This window comes from Leptonotus elevatus, chromosome 1 (assembly GCF_054856555.1).
Source record: "Leptonotus elevatus isolate MCC_2025b chromosome 1, RoL_Lele_1.0, whole genome shotgun sequence".
In the NCBI taxonomy this organism is placed as follows: domain Eukaryota; kingdom Metazoa; phylum Chordata; class Actinopteri; order Syngnathiformes; family Syngnathidae; genus Leptonotus; species Leptonotus elevatus.
This window is the reverse complement of record NC_141239.1, coordinates 40394415-40413395: the sequence shown is the minus strand read 5'-3', so window position 1 is coordinate 40413395 and position 18981 is coordinate 40394415. Positions and strand designations below refer to the sequence as shown.

The following is an 18981-nucleotide window of genomic DNA, read 5'->3' as shown; positions in this document are numbered from 1 at the left end:
CCCCTTTTGCAGCCCCAAACCGCAAATGTGCAAATGATTTACTCGCAAGCAATTACCGAATGTTGTTTTATTTTACCGCGCCAGGCAGCCCACTGCGACAAACCTCATGCAGCCAGCCGCACGCGAAAACATGCACAAATTTTACACTAATACGCACGTCGTCTTCATAAAAAAAACAACAACAACACTCCACGACAAGCGGCAACGATTTTCTCTGACGATTTGGATGGCAGGAACAGCTCCATTATTGCTAATATCCAAGCTATCATTACCCCCCTCGCTCTGCTGTATATTCTCTTTGATTCACGCTTGACTCGTTTGGCTTCAGGGCCAACCGGGGTCCGCCTTTGGAGGCGAGAGAGGGGGGTGAGGGTTGGGGGGCGCCTTGAAACAGCCCCCTTCTTATCCCCTTTCATCATCTACCCCGGGGACGCCTTGAAACCGCCTGGACAGTTATTGCCTTTTTTTTTTTTTGCTTGCAGGCAGTCCAATGCGGACTGGCTGTCAGCCAATCAGAGGCTTGTTTACACTCTGGTGACTGACAATACGATGGAGGCGCGCCAGCCAATCAGCAGCACGGGCGCACACACGCACACACACACAAAAGGGCTTTCGTTTGTAAATATTCAGCGTCATGCAATAATGAAAGGTCATTCATTCAAAAATACACATACTTATACAAACATACACACATATATACATATATGTCTGCATATGTATCTCAATGTGTTTAGTTTTCATGAAAATTAGCAACACGAGATTAGCTGGGTGAGCTAGCTGGACTGCACAATTGTCCTCTTCCAAAATCATGCGTCTGTGGGCGTCGCTACTATTCGCTAAATGTTTGTCTAAAAGTTCGGGCCTTATGCGTATTAATGAGCAGACAAGATGTTGATGTGACGTCAGTTGAGGTCAACCCTACTGGCTGGCGACCACTCCAGGGTGTACCTGACCGCTCTCGCCTGGCATAGGCGTCAGCACATCAACGACCCTAACGAGGATAAGCGGCATAGAAATGCATGGATGGATGTATAGTCATCCTATTTATTTCATAAATCACATTTTGTTAGGTGATTCAATGATCAATGAGCAGACAAGATGTTGATGTGACGTCAGTTGAGGTCAACCCTACTGGCTGGCGACCACTCCAGGGTGTACCTGACCGCTCTCGCCTGGCATAGGCGTCAGCACATCAACGACCCTAACGAGGATAAGCGGCATAGAAATGCATGGATGGATGTATAGTCATCCTATTTATTTCATAAATCACATTTTGTTAGGTGATTCAATGATCAATGAGCAGACAAGATGTTGATGTGACGTCAGTTGAGGTCAACCCTACTGGCTGGCGACCACTCCAGGGTGTACCTGACCGCTCTCGCCTGGCATAGGCGTCAGCACATCAACGACCCTAACGAGGATAAGCGGCATAGAAATGCATGGATGGATGTATAGTCATCCTATTTATTTCATAAATCACATTTTGTTAGGTGATTCAATGATCAAAATTGGCCTCCTAAAAAAATGTTTTCCCAAAGGTTCCCAAAAGGAAATTTATCATCAACAAAATAAGTGTTTTTTCATTGGATAAATTGCAGGTTATATGTCTTAAACTGCAAAAAGACTTGAACATGCCATCACCTAATATTTTGACATCGTTTCAGTTAAATAGCCCATACTTGTAAATTATATTTATGTTGAATCCCCTCCGTGCTGACATTGGCTGACTTTGCACTGCAGGTTAGACCCGTATGTCAAAAATGCAATGCTTCTTTATTTTCTTTAAAAAAAAAAAGGCTCCATTCACAAGAATCCAACAAGCAGAAGTGTGTAACGAGAAACACTTTTCCATGTTGTTTTATTAATACAAGTACAACAAGACTTTTTACTCATTCACTGCCATTGACGGTTATAGACGTCAAAAATTCATGTTAACTATTTCTATTAGTTTAACTTTTTTCCCCACTTTTGTTAAGAAGCGTATGAAAACCTAGAATTTTTATATTGTGCATTTAGGACAGATTTTGTGACAAGTTTGTGATTATTTGTGAATTAACTAGTGAAGTCATGCGACAATTAAAAACATTTAATCGCCTGACGCCCCAATTTTATTTTATAATGTTTTCTTTCTTATTTTTAATTCATTCACTGCCATTGACGGTTATAAACGTCAAAAATAATTTTAACTATTTCTATTATTTTATTTTTTAATTCTACTTTTGTTAAGAAGAGTATGAAAACCTATTTAAAAAATTTATTGCACATTTAGAACAGATATAAAATGTGTGATTAATCGTGAGTTAACTAATGAAGTCATGCGATTAATTACGATAAATCGTCTAAATGTAAAATGTTCTTTTTTTCTAGGTTTTCATACTCTTGTTAACAAAAGTAGAAAAGAATATTAAACTAATAGAAATAGTTCAAATGAATTTTTGACGTTTATAGCCGTCAATGGCAGTGAATGAGTTAATAGGAAGGAAATGCATCTGCTTTTCCTTGATTTACCCAACAGTGATTGCGACATACTGTAAATGTTGATTTTAAAGTGCCGCGCAATTGTATGCGTCTTCAATAAAAATCATGTAAAATGGGACGTAAACACTACTGCGAGTGTGTATGACGCTGTATATACAAACAACACTCCTGCTGTAATAGCACTCATTGATTAGAGCTGCGCTTCACTCGTCGACTCGCCTTAAGGTCGCGGCTTCCGAAACCCGCCGCGGACCGAATCCCTTTTAAAAACGCTGCACGAGTGCTGAGACGGAAAGGAATTGAAGACCAATGGGTGGATCACATCAATCGCCACTGTGAGAGGTCCGGGGCATGACATCACAGCAATCCGATTGAATGTTGGCAGGATCATTCAAAAACTGTGAAACAAGCAATTGTCACTACTCATAATGGGTTGAACAGCTTTTTTTTTTTTTGTAGTGGACTAGTATTAAGCGATGAAAGTTGAAGTTGATTCAACAGCCTTCCCCAAACGGGCTGGTTTCAGATAATGACATGATTCAGCGGAGCAACTAATGCTTAAAAAAATACAACTCATCATTGTAATTAATTTCTGAGCCCTGCGTACGTTTCTCTCAACCAGCTTGTGCTTAGCATGTCGTAAGAATCCACATCATAAAAATTTGTATCTTTTAAGACTAGCAGTGGTCGAAATAGCCAAAGCTAGCAAAGCTAACCGCTACTCTCTTTCACAATTTCACAACCAGCTTAAATTTGTACTCTTTGACCCTGGCCGATGAGATGACGATATTCCAAAAAGACGTGATTCGCGATCAGTTGACCTAAAATAAACGTCGACTAATCGATTTGACCCGTAAGTCCCAAGTCAAATGCGGGTTTCGCGTTGCCTGTTAGCACATTTGCTTTGTCTTTATATGTAATCTTGTCGGGCGGGATTGTTTCCTCAGTTTGTGTTTTGTCATTGACGTTTGAATATGACGTACTTGGGACAACAGCGCTGTTCTCACTCTTTATATACAAATGCTAATGCAGACATTTTAAAATACTTTCAATTTGATAGGATTGTGTGTGTTTACGGTTTCAGGCTCCAGAACACTACTGTCATGCAAACGACAGTCAAAACGACCCATTTTCATCCCTTTTCACATTAAAAGCGGCTTTGTGTTAACGACCTTGTGTAGCTTCTTTCATTCAAAGATTCTGCCAAATCTAGCATGATGTATAAAATAATTGCCAAACAGTGACACAATTGATTTCAACACAATAGGGCCAGAGAGTGTAAAATTTCAAATCTGCATTCTGGCATTACGTTCGCTTTTACGAAGACGTTGGTTCTTATACTACCTTCGATTTACTGTATGTTTACATAAAGTACGTTACTGTATATATGTTGACATATTTCTTGTCTTATAAAACATGATATAAACATTTTTGTTGGTGTTTAAATTGGGGCCTGACGAAAGACGTAAGACGAAGATATCGACATTCAAATGTTACCAAAAAATCCGCAGATTTGTTCCAATTTTTCTCCCTGTTGTCAAATTAAACAAAAACTAAAGAAACAAAGTGTTGTAAAACAGTTCAATGTTCTGCTAATATTATATTTATTGATGTAAGCATAAAGGGACCAATAATAAATTGTTTATTTCATTATATATTTTCTTTAATTAACTCATTCACTCCCAGCCATTTTCACTGAAGCAACCCCCTTCGCCCCTGGCCTGTAAAACAGCCCCCAAAAAAAGGTGTAGCTGAGTGTAACTGCAACATTTGGTGTTCATTTTAACGGATTTTTTTTGTTGTGGTTTAGTACCTCAAAATATAGTTCTGATTACTTGTATAGTTAACTACCTCAATTTTTTTTCTTATTGATGTTTCCTATATGTATTTTTGCATCAGACAACCAAAATGTTGTCTTTGTGGCAATTTTTCTATGACATATTCTTTCATTTGTGTTTGTGTAATTTATTTGCATGTGAAAAAGTGATTGTCTTTTTTTTTTCTTTCTGATTATTAATAATTGTATTTAATTGATTATTTATTCGCGGTTATGTTAATAAAATATGTTTCTATGCATTTTTAACTAATTCATTCCCAGCCATTTTCACTGAAGCAACCCCATTCACTGTTTTACTGGATTTTGACTGATTTTGCAAAGCCCACAGAATATTGTGTTCTATTGCTATAAAAACATGGTAAGATTAGAGTCTCTTCTTTTATCAGGAAAAAGAGTATATTTGTATCTGTTTCTGTTTTGCAGCAATTAGCATTATAGCTACATTTCATCATTATTCACAAATCTATTTAGAAATGTGAGTAAAAGCGCTTTTTTCCAACATGGCCCTGGTTGATCTATTTTGCTCTGCTGTCACCTGCTGGCCATTTTTTGCGATAACTACCATTGCTTTAAACAACCTCTTCAGGTCAGAGGCTGCATAAAAGGCTTCTGTATGCTCTAGCATTAAAAAAAAAACATGGGGGAAAACGTATAAATATGTTTTTGGGACCATGGCATTATTTAAAATAGAACGTTTTATACGTTCATCGGTTGATTAATAGTTTATCGGAATTTTACTTTGCAAAATATCGAAATCGGCATCAGCCTAAAAAATATATAAATTTCAGTCGGCCCTGGTTTTTGAAATTCATTTCAGTGCGGAAAAGATGATTTGAGATACAAGTGTGTTGAGCAACAAGCATGATCACAGAGCAAAGTAAACTTATATCTCAAGGCGCCACTGTCAAAAACAACACAAAAACAAAACTGTGAGTGTTGGGAAATGGTGCTGCTACAAAAACAAGACGACAACCCAAATGAAGAGTGCGACTGCTTGCTAAAAACAATAGTGGGGCCCACCAAATAATTTTTTTGAATGGGCAGCAAAATTGCTTGGGCTGGTCAATAAACAAGATGCATTAAATTTTTCTGTCTGCTATTAGGTTTAAAGCGACAATATATCGACAGTAATTTTCAAACTCGTCCAACCGCACACACAAACTTTATTTATTTTTATTTTTATTTTTTACTTGTGTGCGCCCCAGGCCTCTACTGTGCTTTGCATGCCACTGTCCTGCAAGCAGGCATTGTGAACAAAAGCATCCTGTGCTTTAAATCTGCCGCTTCCCTCCGCGTTGAGAAGGCAAATCGGCGCGTGATTGGTCCTCGCCAATGTCCAATCGCAAGCCTCGCAGCTCATTAGCATGCAGGTATCCCACCAATGGCGGCGCGTGTTTACCCTGCGCGCGAGCGCCAGGCACGCAGTCTCACCGGGAGAGAAAAACGCCGCTTGGAAGGACCGAGGCGCGATCCAGCTAGGCCGGAAGCGTCCCAGTCCCCGCTGCATCCCGACTCCGAGGCACCTCTCATGGACATACCGGAGCCGCTCGGACTGCCTGCCTCCGTTTGACCGCTTCACAGCCACTTTCAATGGGCGTCGCATTCTTCCCTGCAGCATCGCTTCCAGTGAATTGTGCGATTTTAATTCATTCGTATGCAGGATTTTAACATGCCAGTAAGTAGTGATTTTTATATTACTGCTTGATATTGCCTTAAATTCGGTGAATGGACAAACATAGAGGAGGCTTGTTGTCGTTTTATTGCATAATTGGAGATTTTTGTCGGCCTAAAATGCAAATTTGATTTGAAATTTTGAATAAACAGGATGTTTGGGCTTCACATTGGGGAAAATATGTTTTAATGCAACGAGCTGAAAATTGCCCACTTTAAATAGTAATACGTCACAATTATGATTTTTAGAACTCACAAACATTCGCATTAAAATTCCGTTTTGTCAGCATGTATTTAATTATTATTACTGGCGTATTGTTTTTAAATTAAATCATTTTATTTGTCGCATTTTTTTTCAAATACATATACGTTTTAAGCATATTTAATATAGTGCTTAAATGTGAGAAAATGATCGATTGGTGTGATTGCGAAAGTGCAAACCGTAGCAGCGAGCGAGTCATGCTCGTGGCTCTCCCCGGCCGAGATGCACTCCCTCCCGGCCGGCTTTGTCACGAAGGGCCGCCTGCTCCCGCAGCTCCGGAAGAGCGATTCAAAAATAAAATAATAAAAATTTTTTTTTTAAACGACCTCATAATTTGATTTATTCTCTCCCCTTTTTGTTTTATGTGCTAAAGTTGACAGTAGCCTAATTTAATTAATTACGTTAGACGACGTCGATTATTTTGGACGTTTTTAAACAAATCACTCAAATTTTCGACGTTTTGGAGCACATTTAAGGCGAAAGGGAACGAACGCGGAAGGCGACTGTTTATAGATTTGAAGGCATTTGAACGGCGGTTTTCCCCCCCAGCAATGTCGATGAGGTGTTTGGAAGCACCAGCATGGCGGGCTAATGGCTGCATGCAAAGCCGAGACAAAGGCAGCTGACGGGCGGCCATTCGCTTCCAATGAGTCCACCCCCCCTCCTCCTCATTCCTCCTCCACCTCCATTACAATCTCAGCTGTCATGTTTGCAGTAGCCATTTTCTTACTCTTTACCGCATATAAGCCACACGTGCTTGCACAGTAGCGCACTATACGTTGCCTTTCAACACGTTTTCGACTAGGTGGGAGATTTTTTTTTTTATTGTTGTGGATGAAGCACACGAGACCAGTGTGTGTGTGCGTATGTGTGTGTGTGTGTGTGTGTGTGTGTCATGCATGGGAGGAGGTGGGGGGCTGCATGCAGGGGGTGTAAGGGGCCCGTAAATTGCAAGGAATATTTATATTGTATTATTTAATTCAATGTAATATTGCCCTGCTGCATGGAGCAAAATTAGATTTTATTACTAAAAATGTGACTATTGATTGTTTCCATTTTTGCATTTTCATTTGAATTTTACATATTGGTTGTGCAATAATGTCCAATGATAATAATACAAATAATATTCATAATAATAAAAATAATGATAATGAATATTGTGCTGCCTTCACTTGATTTTCTGTTGTGAAATAAGTCGTGCATGGTGAGTGCACTCTAATGCATGCACACACTCGCACACATGCAACGATCGAGAGGTTGATGACGCATCTTTGAATTTAAATGTCATGCATCCTTTTTTCACGTGATATTTTTTTAAATATTGTAATTATGAACCGATTGTTTTAATAGCAGTGCATTAAAAAAAACAATGTTAAAAAATAAATCCGAATTAAGGAGACAATAGGACGAGTAAGCAGGTCTAAAATGAAGAGCTGAATGTATTTTGTAAAAACGTGGACGTTTTATCGCGAATAACGAGCGAGTGGACGACCGGAAGTAGGACCGTGCAGTGGAGCGAGGCTTGACCGGGAGAGGTACGCTAAATCCGGCTTGATCGATAGAGCAAGGCCCGTTAGGATCTCCACTCAAAAAAAAGAGAGAGAGAGAAAATCTCGAGTGGTGTAAATTCAATGAAGCAGCGCTAATGTCTTGTTTTGTGCTCGCCTTGCATCATTTTGCTTCCATTTCTCTCTCGTTCTTTTTTTTCTGGGCAGAAAAGATGATCCGGAGCGACGTTTTCGGCTGCGTGAGCCCCGCGACCGACTGAATGCAACACACACATCCCAAGCAGAGGATTATTCTATGGGCTGCGTTTGATTTTCCTCACCGGACCCCATCCGGATTGCGGATTATTGGACTTTGTCGGGAATGGAAGGACGGGACTTCGCGGCTCCGGCCCACCTCCTCTCGGAGCGGGGCGCCCTGGTGCACCGAGCCACCTCCCGGATCGCCCCGTCCGGCCACAGTTCCGTGCAGCACGCCGGTCACTTCCCCGCGGGGAAGTACTACCCGTCACACATACCGATGGCTCCCCACTCAGGTTAGTCCAACATTCAACTGGCGATTGTCCGAACTCCCATTCACGAGTTGTGAAGCTTGCAGCACAAACCTGATGGTGATTAAAAAAAGAAATAAAAATGACCCCCCCCCCCCCCTTCAATGCTCTTAAGGAGTGACCGTGGACACTTTAACTGCTCAGATAGCAGCTCATAAATCACCTGTTTTTTGTGTGTGTATATTTTATCTATCATGTAAGTTAAAAGCATCTTAAGCAAACTGTTATTGCAGAATTAAGTAAATGTCACAGTATTTATTCAGAAGTCCTTAAATTAAATGTAATACCTTTTTAAAAACCAAACCGGGCACGCAGTTGTTGCTTTGAGAGATAAACCTTTCAACACAAAAATAAAATGGAATGTCTCGTAAAAATGCAATGCAATGCAATACCTTTTAATGACCTTCATTTCTGCAATTTTGTTTTACTACCTTGGAATACTTTTTTAAAACCCAGCAGTGGACACCCTGTTATTAAGGGTGGGAGTCACAGCAGTCATTGATACCTACCAGTAGATATCACAATACAGCAATTGCGCATTAATCGAAATCAATACTTACGTGACGGCTTTTCTTCACTACTTGGATAGTGACCATTGTTTTGTGCATAACGATGTTGTTGAATTAATTTCACTTTAATTTGATATGAAGCTGATATAGTCAATTAGCACAAGAAAATTAAAACCAAAAATAGGAAGTAGACAATTTTAGGCTCAGAAATGTACATTTTCGTAGTACCTACTTTTTTATTATTATTATTAAGTCTAATGCATATTGCAGTGATTGCAGCAATCAACTTTCATAGATAAAAGCTTTCGACAGAAAATTAAAACAATACCCCACTAGCATCTTTTTTTATTTTTGCAATTTTCAGGATACTATATTGTGATATTTAGTAACAGGGTATTATCATACAGCGATTGCGCAATAAATAGATATATGTAAACATCGTGAGTTACATTACTGATAGATGGAGAATTGTTCAAATGTTTACATGGAAAAGTGCCAAGACGGCTCGCTAAGGATTTGACTGTACATCATGCCCTGTATTCAAGGACAAATTTTGATGAGAACACATGCAAGCAGTTGGTATGCTTACATTTCTCAAGATGGCAACCTGTGCAGTGAAAATGCCAAGACAGATGGATCAGGATTTGACATCATTTGATAGGGATTTGATGTCAATGCATCTGTGCCACTTATTCACATCCAGTTTGAATGCAAATTGATGAAATGCTAACATATTCACAGTTGGTATGCTAACATACTAGAGCAAGATAGCCACTTGAGTAGAAAGTGCCATTACAGATCAATCAGACATTTTGGAAACTTGGGTGCTAGTCAGCCACTATTTGTAATGAGAATTAATGAAATGCTAACATGCTAGCAGTTGATATGGTAGCATAGCACTCAAGGCAGAGTGAGGCAGATTAAGGCAGAGTCTACATCAAGCCCTTATATTTAGATACTATTTCTCATAAGAAGTGGTGAAATCGTTAGCCTAATAGCATGATTGCCCAAGTCATTTGAAGTGACTGTCACAATAACAATAGAAAATACAGTAAAATACAGAAAATACACCAAAAACATTTTTTTTCATAATATCTGTGTAGGTTGACCGTCACCCAGGTCACGGTAATCTTCTTTGTTGTTGTTTTTCCGAAAATGGTCTTAGGCTACTATTATTAGCCTAACACAATGCTAATGCACACACAAGTGAGTTGATACTGTGCCAGAAGTTATACGATACCAATGTGATATGATTACGTTGCTATCGTAACACGTTTCGATCAAATTTAAGACCTATGTAAACAAAACGCGCAGATGTATCAAATAGCTCACGGATCCCCCTCCCCCACCTCCCACAACAACCCACTGATTATTGATGCTTCCGCCCATCTTAAGCTCTGTTACGCCACAACATAAAAAAAAGAAGAAGCAGAAAATACAGCAATGCTATCCTTTGAATGACAGATTTAAGGATCAAGTGTCGCGTTTGAGGACAATCAAGGCCTTCATTGTTGACAAGACGTCTTGGGCGCGCGTTGTGGAGGTTCGCGGCCGCGCAAGCAAACCACGCTTTGTCACTTAGCGTTGATGCCGTCGTCTGGTGGACGTGGGCTGCGTGGGTGAGCGGCTTCGCACGGGCGACGGTGCAACGATGGGTGGGGGGTTGGCGGCAGGGACCGGGTGGCCCCCCCCCCCCCTGCGGCGTCCTCCTGTGTTGGCCTTCAAAGCGTCGGGGTGCAAATGTGTTCACGGTGCACGCGCCAGCTTTGACAAGTGACTCGGGAGTATTTACATTTGTGACACTGCGTTCATTTATCATTTATTAAAAGCGTGTGTGATGCAACTGCACATTTTAAAGTGGGCAGTCAAAGGCACACCTGTACAATAACATCTTGACTGCCACACCGGATTATCTTGGCCAAGGAGAAATGCTCACCAACAGATTTACACCAGTTTGGCTACATCAAAAGTCAGCCAAGGGACAAAAAAGAAAAGTGGTGTGTTTACGTATGCAATTCATTTAAACTTTTTGGATTCTAATTGCAGTTACTTGATGGTAAGAAAGCAACGCAATTTCTGCTTTTATGACCATGTTTATATTTCTTCATTAACTAATTCACTGCCATTGACGCATATAAACATCAAAAATTCATTTGAACTATTTCTATTAGTTTACATTTTTTTTCCACTTTTGTTAACAAGAGTATGAAAACTTGGACATTTTTTTAAATAATCTTTTTTATTAAAAATTAGGGGCGTCAGGCGATTAATTTTTTTAAATTGTAATTAAGCTCATGATTTCAATTGTTAATCACACATTTTATATCGGTTCTAAATGTACAATATTTTTTTCTAGGTTTTCATACTCTTGTTAACAAAAGTGGGAAAAAATGTTAAACTAATAGAAACAGTTCAACTGATTTTTTGTCGTCTATAGCCGTCAATGGCAGTGAATGAGTTAAATTCAAACTTTTTGATATTCATCTTTACACCCAATAAGAGAGAAGCAGAAATACTAGTTGATGTATGAAAATGGCGTTGTTAAATGTTTTCAAATGTTACCATGGCATATCCCTTTTGTCATTTTCAATGGCAGGCTGCATTTAAGAGGAGGCTGCATAACGAAGAGCTGAAAATGAAGACGCCCAATGCATTTGCAAAATGGTGTCATTCGCATTGAAAAATATGACATGGAATGCAGAGAATTTATTAGCCTTTCATCGCTCTCCATTCATGTTTGCTTTTGACACACATGCACACGCACATACACACACTTGTCTTTGTATCACCGTGGGGACATCTCATTGACATAATGCATTTCCTAGCCCCTTCCCCTAACCCCAACCATCAAAAATGATTGCCTACCCACCTAAACTCTAAAACCAAGTCTTGACCCCCAAAAAGAGGTCTGAACTTGTGGGGACCACCAAAATGTCCCCACAATTTCAAGTCGGTTCCCACAATGGTAGTGGAACCTGGAAAGACACGTGTGTATGGGCCCCACAATGTCACAAAGACAAAACCACACACACACACACACAAAGGATGGACGGAATATCTTTTGTGGCGCACCAACACGAAGGCTGCAAATGCCATCGCTCCCGTGCGCGAGCAACACAGGTGGCTTATTGTTCTCTCCGCTCTCGTCACTTTTGGGTGTGACGAGAGACAAAACCTTATCCCGCAATTCAGTCTTCCAAATGTCTTCAATTCGCTGCACATTTTCAGGCGTTGGAAGTTTAGAAATGCGTACTGTATTTTCAAAGACAAATCATTTTTCTTTTACAACACCACATTCAGTGCCAGGCTATATTTTATATGTGACATTTATTATATCATATATAAAATGAGATTTTAAGTGTAATGCTTTTTGGTGGGGGTGTCTTAAAGGGATCATTGAGCCGTTTTCTCCAGAATGAATGTGATAATTATTTTTCATCAACAATGAAAACGCATTTTCCCACTTGCTGTCGACTGAAGACGGCATCACCTGTGCTGAGGAAAAAGATAACGACCAATCGCGACTCAGCGGTTTTCTGGGTTTGCTCAGCAAATTGAGCCATGCTTGGTCGTGACTCTTACCTGTTTCCTGAGCACAGGTGATTTCATCTTCAGTCAACAGCAAGTGTCAAAATTAGTTTTTAAAGCTATTAATTGGTCATGAAAAAATAATGAGGTTATCATACTAATTATAGACAAACTAGGATCTTCTTACTGTTGAAAAAGGCTCAATGAGTCAAGTCTCCCTTTAACCTTTCCTACAGAGGGACGCATAAAGAAACATTGAAGGATGTTTTGCTTCATTGTTTACTCAACATGCTAAAACCAATATAAATGTAGGTCAAGATATTATGCATGTATGTATAGAACACTTCATTTATATTCCATTTTTGTCATAGGTTACATAAGCTGCATTTCTATTTCTTGGGAAAGCAGAATGACTCTAATACTCAACTCAACTTTGTTTATGAAAAACAACCGCAGCTAACACTAAACAAGAATAAAGAGCAAAAACAAAACACAATAATGAAATAATATCTATAATTAGGAGTGTTCCAATAAGGTTTTTATGCTACTGATTCCAATACCAATCACATGTATTAGCTGCATGTTTTTAAATTTTAGAGCTGTTTACTAACAATTGCTTTAACTCATTAACTATAAACGTCAAAAATTCATTTTAACTGTTTGTATTAGTTTAAATTTATTTCCACTTTTGTTGAAAATCATGTTTTTTTTATTGTACATTTAGTTTTGTACATAAAATTTGTGATTAATCGCGAGTTAACTAGTGAAGTCATGCGATTAATTACAATTAAAAACTTTAATCGCCTGACGCCCCGAATTGTTAATAAAAAAAAAATGTATTCATTCACTGCCGCTATAAACGTAAAAAATTCATTTGAACTATTTCTATTAGTTTAACATTTTTTTCCCCACTTTTGTTAACAAGAGTATGAAAACCGAGAATTTTTTTATCGTACATTTAGAACATAAAGAATTTGTGATTAATCGTGAGTTAACTAATGAAGTCATGTGATTAATTACAATTAAAAACATTTAATCGCCCCTTGCCCCTAATTTTTAATAATCTTTTTTTTAATATGAATTTATGGCAGTGAATCAGTTAATTGATTAAGCCGTCAATGACCACCCCCCCCACCCCCCCAAATGTATTAATCACATTAAAAGAAATATATAAATTCAATGCAAATTTCCATCCCTTTATTATACAAAAACAGGACATGCATGCAATGCACACACATCAGTTACTGGTTTGATGTGTTAAGGGTAGGGGGAGGGGCCGCAATTCTGCACACAGGCTGGTCCGCAGTTGGTTGCAGGCTCCAAAGTACGAGCTGCGGACGATCAGTTTTCGTGATTGGCATTGAAAGGCATTGATTGAAATAGGCCGACCATATACTTTCCCACCGAAATCGGCCCATCACAATCGGTGGCAGATGGATCGCAGCATCATTACTTTGAACAATAACAACTAAAATATACTTCTTTAAAAACACAAGTGTAGTCGGTCACATCAAAACACTCCTGCAGGGCCTTTTCCTTGTCTAGACAAAACACACAGTCTTTATGTAATGTAAACATAACATAATCCTTCCTGTTGTTCAGATGTGCCCGTGTGTAATTTTATAACTATAAAATATATTGCAGTCTGACAACAAAAAAGAGCCGCGGCACCCAAAAGCCCCCAAGAGCCATACTTTGGATACCACCATTATACATTTTAGTTTACATTACATTACACATTATTTTCATATGATTTTTTTTAAACGCTCGAGAAGAGAGATTATATGACAATTTCAAAAGGCGCAAGACAACTTTCAATAAACTAAACACTTTTAAAAAAAATGCTTATTGTTCTCATGTAAACGCTGAAATACATTTTATTTAAAAAAATATTTTTTTACCATATACCATCACATTAATTTGTGATTGTTGGAAAATGGCTGTGGTATACGCACACATACGTATACAATAGGGATCATCAGTCAGGCCAATATTGGGCATTTTGACAAATAGTGGTATTGGCCTTTAAAAAACAAACAAATCTGACAGCCAATATAAGGTAAATCTAAAACCATTTAAATCTCAGAACTATATATTTAAAATTTCAGTTAACTTTATAAGAGATGCTGCTGACCCTGGGAGCCTTCTGAACCGTTTGTTTTTGTTCGACATTAAAAGAAAGAAATGTGAAAGTTTAAGATTTCAGGTATTTTTACATTTTGGAAAAATTAATATTTACTGTTGAAAACAATAGGGACCTGTGGTGTTTACTTTTTTAGTTGCCATTTAACTTTTTAAGATGTACTGATAACCATGGTAGCTTCCTGAACATTTTGTTAGAAATTTAAAATTTTTATGATAAAAAAAAAAAGTCTACATTTTGAAAGGTCTGAAAAGTTGTTCGATAAACATGCATATAACAAAGAAGAGAAAAAAATTAATATCGGCTCCAAATATCGGTTATCGGCCTCCTTGACTACTAATATCGGCCCTGAAAAAACCCCATATCGGTCTATCTCTAGTATTCAATTATACTTAGTAAGTCGACCACTTTTGATGGTGAAAGCAATAACAAATAGAAATGGTAGGTAGATGAAATCCAACCCGATAATGGTGACGTTGGAGTCAGTTGCAAAAAGCACAAAAACAGTTTTGGCTACTCGTTAACACGACAACAGCTTTTATACAGTAGAGAAAGATAAGATGAACTCATGAAAAGGACTCTCAAAGTAGTTTTTATGTCTAAACCCTGAAAAATGCATGCTTAAAAACCAGAGAAACAAAACCTCTCGGGTAGGATGTCCGTTGTTAGTCATTAATGTCCCCATCCATTGTCTTATATGCTAGCGACGTTAGCCCCACTGAGTATCTTGTTTGCAGAGCGCGTCGGATCCCCCCGGGGACTAACCTGCACACCGGTTGACATAAATATTTAACACACACAATGAATATTTCAAGGTTAGTGTAAAAGAAAAAAAAAGCATAGTGAGAAGGTGTGCCATACTGTCTGTGATAAAAGCGCGGCAGTGTACAATGTTGCTTCTAAAAATGGAAACAATTTGTTTCACTTCCGAAGCAAACATGTTCTTGTTGTGGAGTACATTACGGTCCGCTACACACCGAGCGACGTGGGGTTCGGCAATTTGTTTTCATGAGTGGCCAACCGTCAAATTCACGTTTTGCTATGATTCCAAATTTCAATCAGCAGTGAACCACATTACAGATGTAACAGCCAATTCAAAATGTTGTATCACATCAGATTTTTTTTCCAGCAAAACAAATTCAAATTATGCAAGCAAGATTCAGCCGGCCGCCACTGTTGCCAAGGCCACCACTAAGTATAACGCAGTAGTATATGTATTGTTTTTTATATACTATATAATATGATTCCCTGCACCTATGAATGAAATAGCAAAGCGTGGAGAGTCTCTGCCACCAAAACTCACGCACGCTTTCACAACCAAAATGACATTTCATGGACGACTTGTCATCCAGCCGGCAAATGCTGTATTTTTCCTGAGTAAGTGACCTTCAGCCACTAGCTTTGCTGCGATTCAAAATTTTAATTACCAGTGAAAAGCGACACAATATCACAGACGTAATGGCCAATCAAAAAACGGCGTGTCATTCATCAAAGCTTTTGTCACCAAAACAGACGTTTTAGGCAAAAGCGAAATTCAAGCAGCTTCCACTAAGCCGTATCAGTAAAGTGGAGAGTTTTTGTCATGGAAACACTAGTATAGTCAATGAATGGAGTAGAAAAGGAAAAACATTTCTTCCTTGAAGTCAGGGATGCCAAATTTATTTTTCATGGTTTCAGAACAGTATTTTCACATTTGCGCCTGCATTTCATTGTTAATTATATACAGTGCATTTTTATTAGCGCTGTCAAACGATAATTTTTTTAAAATCAGATTAAGCACATCTTAGAATTTTGATTAATCACGATTAATCGCTTAATAAAAAAAGTTGTTTTTAATCACCATTCCCCCCCCCCAAATTTGACGAGCACCGGTTATGTGTTATTTCTTTTGACATTTAATATATAATATATAAAATAAAGTACATGATATATATTGTATCTTACAATAATACTTATATTTATATTTAGGCTACCTGTAGATGTAATAGCAAAATGAATGCATAACAAAAATGACTTTTGTGGGTACAAAGTGGCATCCAGCTGCCCAAGTCATAGCAATAATGCAGTTTTCACAATAATATATATATTTATATTTACGAAAAAGTGGAGAGTTTTTGTCATGGAAACACTAGTATAGTCAATGAATGGAGTAGAAAAGGAAAAACATTTCTTCCTTGATATAAAATAAATAATAAAGAATACAGTACAGTATATGTAGAGCCTCAAAACTTTCCCCCCTGAAAAGTACACTGGCCACAGATTTTCCATTGCAGCCAGTCGATGAGCGGTGCTGAGTCACCTACAGTATTTTTCTTTCTTTCTCATGACTGTCCAGTTCAGTCATTTCCCTGCGACATCTGGCGTGTGGCGGCTAACAAGTCAGGGATGCCAAATTTATTTTTCATGGTTTCAGAACACTATTTTCACATTTGCGCCTGCATTTCATTGTTAATTATATACAGTGCATTTTTATTAGCGCTGTCAAACGATAAATTTTTTAAAATCAGATTAAGCACATCTTAGAATTTTGATTAATCACGATTAATCGCTTAATAAAAAAAGTTGTTTTTAATCACCATTCCCCCCCCCAAATTTGACGAGCACCGGTTATGTGTTAATTCTTTTGACATTTAATGTTATGAGGATGTCTTCAACATTTTTTGACCCAACTGCACACGCTCATCCTCCTCTTTTTCTAATCAGTTAATTACTTGCATAATTTAAAATGGAAAAAAAATGACCCCTTTATTTTGACATGAATAAATATTCCAAATGTGATACGCAAACATTTATTAAATGCTTTACTTTAATGCACGTGATTATGTTTATTGCTAAAACACAACCTGTGCTACCTTAAACGTTGCCATCCGCTGTCACGCTAAAGGATCATCTATGGTCAAAATTAATAGTGCGATTAATCTGCGTTAATTCATGATTAATGTAATATTTTTTGGTGATTAATTAATCAATTAACGCTTTAACTTTGACATTTTTATGAAATGATAGCTGTAAAAAGGGAAGAAAATGTTCTATTTAGGGACAGATTTTCAGCTAAGAAACTTGAAGTAAATGCACTATTTTATTCAGAATTTTGATATTTTGAGAAAAACTGTGATGTTGTCGAAGTACCATACATACAAGGCCCTGTAACATAGAATAGGCGAAAACAAATAAGCAAATACACCAGAAGATTACCCAGAAGGGTAATATCACAGTCGAGTATGAGACACGAAACAAACTTGAGGAACATATGAACAACCAGCTTATCCATGAACTATTAGTGAAAATCGACACTCATCCTTACACGTGCACACAAAACACAAAAAGTAAACAAATTAATTAACCAAAAGATACGTATGTCCTTAAGTACTAAGTAAACAGTAATAATAGTTAAAAGAAATTTGCCACACTGGACCACAGAAAATGATTTTGCGAGCTTGATGTGGCCCCCAGGCCTCGAGTTTGACACTTGCCTCCAAAGTCAACAAAGCCAACAAAAACAGCGCAAAGCACCAGATTACATGAGAAATTCAGATTTGTCAAAAAACCACGACCCTGTCAGTCCATTTTCATTTTGGGAGCGTTTGTGACGCATGCCAGGTGGCCGGTTTACGGTTACACTTTTCCCAACGTGACCGCCCATCAACTTTTTCCAGAGCTGTAAACTCATTTAATGTGCTGGACTTGAGCGAGTCCGTTGACGAGCTATCTTCTGTTGACTTGGGGGACACTTTGCACTTGGCTGTGGCGGGGACGCGCTTGAAGCGGCCTTTACTGCCGGCCTTTATGGCAGGGGGCTCATCTTTCAGCCATGTTGTTTGAATGCCGCGCCTTGCCGGAGGTGTGCTGGTGTGAAAGCAGCTGTGGGGCGAGGGGGATGTTCTACAGCGAGAGGTCATATTTGTGTCATCCCGCACGCTCAAACTTCCACTTCCTGGGCATCTCCCCACGCTTCCCTTTTCCACAAGCAGCCCCCCGCAAATGCTTCTTTTGCAGGAAGAGCCTGGTGTCTGGGAAGCGGCGGCCTTCCTGCCACTTGGGTTCGAGCCGCCGTCCTCTCAGCCCGCACCATTGTTGGCCTGCCCGGCTTTGTGCGTGTGTTTTACGGCTGCTGTTAAAGATAAAAAACAGCCCGTCCACCCCCTTTATTGTTCTCTTGTAGGATGTCCCTGTCATTCTCCCAGTTTTTACGTCCGTGCAGCTTCCCCCTTCAAAGGTTAGCCGGCCTGTCTGCCGTCTCTCTCTCTCTCTCTCTCTCTCTCTCTCTCTCTCTCTCTCTATCTCTCTCTCTCTCTCTCTCTCTCTCTCTCTCTCTCCCCCCCCCCCCCCCCCCCACACACTTTTTTTCTTCTCAACCAAAGGGGGATAAATAACTTTACGGAGACTTTTATTGAACGTCTCATTGCTGGAATATCCCGTGGGTCTGAGGACGCTTCAAAGACAAACACAGGTGTCTGGAGGGATTAGCAAAAGGGCCGCTTACGACCCGGGCCTGCC

General features: G+C 39.0%; 1 protein-coding gene across 3 annotated transcripts in view; it reads left to right on the top strand.

Annotated features, from left to right (window-relative positions):
* Positions 1-5753: 5753 nt before the first annotated feature.
* The window catches only part of bahcc1a (BAH domain and coiled-coil containing 1a), a 74073-nt gene continuing 60845 nt past the window's right edge, over positions 5754-18981 (top strand). For all 3 annotated transcript variants that reach the window (XM_086057735.1, XM_086057744.1, XM_086057727.1), the window contains exons 1-2: positions 5754-5990; positions 7964-8289. In XM_086057735.1, the coding sequence (XP_085913861.1) occupies positions 8118-8289 (172 nt within the window). In that variant the 5' untranslated portion in view covers positions 5754-5990; positions 7964-8117. The remainder of the gene's footprint in view (positions 5991-7963; positions 8290-18981) is intronic.